Raw genomic sequence first — 2,721 nt, 5'->3', positions numbered from 1 at the left:
CCACATGGAAAAAAATTGTTTACTATATACACATCATTACTATAATTGTAAGCTATACATGCATTTGAACCCTAGAGACAGTGAAGTCAGGGTTCAAATGGTGCTGTCTAAGATGTTCATATTTGAGGACTTAAATGCTTCAGAGAGACATATAACAGTTTCTGAATAACTGGAGCACCTAATTCAAGCCACAATACAACCCGGTTTGAATTATTTTTATTTAAAATGTTTTTATATACAAAGCATCTCTAATTATCAGTGGAAAGAAAAGAATGGAAGATATATGCAGAATTAGATAAAGGTTTCTCCTCAGGTAAAAATCCAGCTGTGCTCTTAACCATACCAAAAGCCTTGGCTAGTAATGAGAAATATTAATGATGGTACAGAATGATGGTACAGAATAGGCAACACTGCCTGCTTTTCACCTGAGGGAAGTGAATCCTGTTTAGCTGTTAAACTGGACAAATCCTCCACTTCAGTCTGGTTTTGTGAAAGTGCCAAACTGAATATTCTTGGGTGGATTAAGCATACAGTATAAAGAAACAAACATTGTTCTTTTCAAAGTGTACCTATGTTGACCGTGGAAAGCCTGGATAAAGCAGCTTCTTGAAACACGGATCCTCACGAGAGGATTTAGGAACTTCTGGAGTCAAACCACTGGATTTCCAAAACTGTACCCCCCTGCCCAAGGAGACCCTCTCCCTGCTGTCCCTTGCATACTTGCGTGACTTGATTTCCTCCAGCTCCTTCGTGAGCTTCTCGTTCTTCTCCTGAGCTTCGTGTAATCTGCGCTTCAGGTCCCCGATCTCCTCCTGGGCCTCGGACTTGATATCGTTTGCAATCACCACTGCAGTCTGCAGGTCTGCCTGGAACTGGCGCCACTCTGCTGACTCCTCCTGCCAGCAAGAATTTTGAAGTTAGACATAAAAGTTACCCTTCATATTCATAGTTTTTCCTGTGCTGGAACAGGAAACAGTTTACAGGAATGACAAAGGTACTCATCTGGCATAACCGAAATTGCAACTTAAATTCAAGGAGTTTTGCTGGAAATAACTAGATTTGAGATCATGGATTTCTTTTCCAAAGCAGATAAAATGTTCGAAGTGGAGGTGGCAAAAAATTAATATTAAACTATGCATGGGAAGACACAAACATTTTCTCCTGAGCCTAATGCCATATCTTTGTGACAATGAGAATTTTTCTGAAGTTAATTGTTTAGTGTCTGTAGGTTAGTAAATATATTCCCCCGATACCTGTCTCTCAGAAATAATTATTTTAATGGTATTACATCTAATCATATTATCTTTTCACAATGTCACATGTGACATTCTAAGTTTACAATTTAGTGAGTTTATAGGTTTTAACCTACCCGCAGTCTCCTGTGAAGATTCTTTATCTCTCTTTCCATGTCATGCTTTTGGTCCTGAAGTTTTTTAACTGTATCTGGAAAGAAAGTCAAATTCTCTGTAAGACCTTAGTCAGGGACTATTTACTTTAAAAAAAGTAACTGACAAACCTGCAAATGCGTTTGAAACCTTACTCATTTTTATAACCAAAGCCATCTGGAGAAACACAGTAGAAGCAGAAGAAATAATTTGCCAGCGAGCGCTAATAGGTACATAATTCTCTGTCTGGTGAGGGGAACAGCATTAGCAAACTCAGTTCTTATACAAATCCCAATTCACAATATTGAAATGACACAGCAATAACAAAGAACAAATAAACCAGGAAAGCAATTTGACATGAAAGGATCCTGAAAACATGGATGTCTGGGGATTTTCCCTCCTCAAACAAGCTGAAGCTACACAAAGCCTGTTGATTCACAATTTACTCCCTGCCCAAAGCAGCTGACATAACACAGCCCTGCCTTCCATGGGGATAAAATTCTACTTATAACCCCAAGACTCTGACATTCTTGTCTACCAAGCTACTATTTGAGGGTGAAGCAAGCTATATTTAGAGCACAAGGCCTAACAGTCTGTGAGATCTGTTGGGAGAGAGATGGTCCCCTAAATCTGTCAGCAGCGACACAAAAGGGTTCACAGCCCCATCAGCACCAGCTCCCCTTGGCGTCTGACAGGCTGGCTACTGCAATTATTATTCATTTGGTACTTTAGTCAATACACAAGGACAATGTGATTGATTACTCCATTCTTAGAACTAAGCAACTAATGAGGAAGAACACAGCATAAATTTCTAATTAGCCTGTCACTTCACTGATCCTGGGATTCTAGGATGGTTTATTTCTATAGCATCGTGTAGTTGTTTCCAAACTGTAAAAACGATGGAGCAACTGATGAAATGCAGTTTTTCTTCAGGTTCATTATTCCAAGACCTGCTGGAAACAAATATTTTTCCTGTATATTAGCAATACTCTTTCCACAAGGTGACTGAAGATGCCTAATACATTTAAGCTCTTCAAAACAAAATCCTTCCCCAAGAGCCCCAAGTACAGAGGCTTTGAATGTCACAGTTAATTTCTTTACCAGAATGACATAAACCTCAGTTGGCCTAAAAACACGATAACCTTTCAGGCTTGGAAAAGTTGGAACACTAAAATTAGACAAGATATTTCTGTATTTATCTCCTCCTTATAAGACTGAACATTTTAAGATGCATCCAACTGATCTTTAAGCTTTGAAGATAAGCCTGACAGGGTGGGCCACCCAAATCTCATGCTACCATGATATTTAAGTAAAGCTCTACAATTTTTAGCTTGTC

At 39.0% G+C, this 2,721-nt stretch overlaps 1 protein-coding gene across 1 annotated transcript; it reads right to left on the bottom strand.

Annotated features, from left to right (window-relative positions):
• Window positions 1-569: 569 nt before the first annotated feature.
• On the bottom strand, window positions 570-1,443 carry LOC108510646 (cytospin-A-like; the record flags this gene model as incomplete). Its single annotated transcript, XM_017840307.1, has 2 exons — window positions 570-896; window positions 1,370-1,443. Coding segments are annotated over 2 exons (401 nt in total), but the record flags the coding sequence as incomplete, so codon positions are not given.
• Window positions 1,444-2,721: the final 1,278 nt, after the last annotated feature.

Source organism: Lepidothrix coronata, unplaced genomic scaffold, assembly GCF_001604755.1.
Source record: "Lepidothrix coronata isolate B3197 unplaced genomic scaffold, Lepidothrix_coronata-1.0 Scaffold1795, whole genome shotgun sequence".
NCBI classification, from domain to species: Eukaryota; Metazoa; Chordata; class Aves; order Passeriformes; family Pipridae; genus Lepidothrix; species Lepidothrix coronata.
This window is presented reverse-complemented; position numbering and strand designations above follow the sequence as displayed.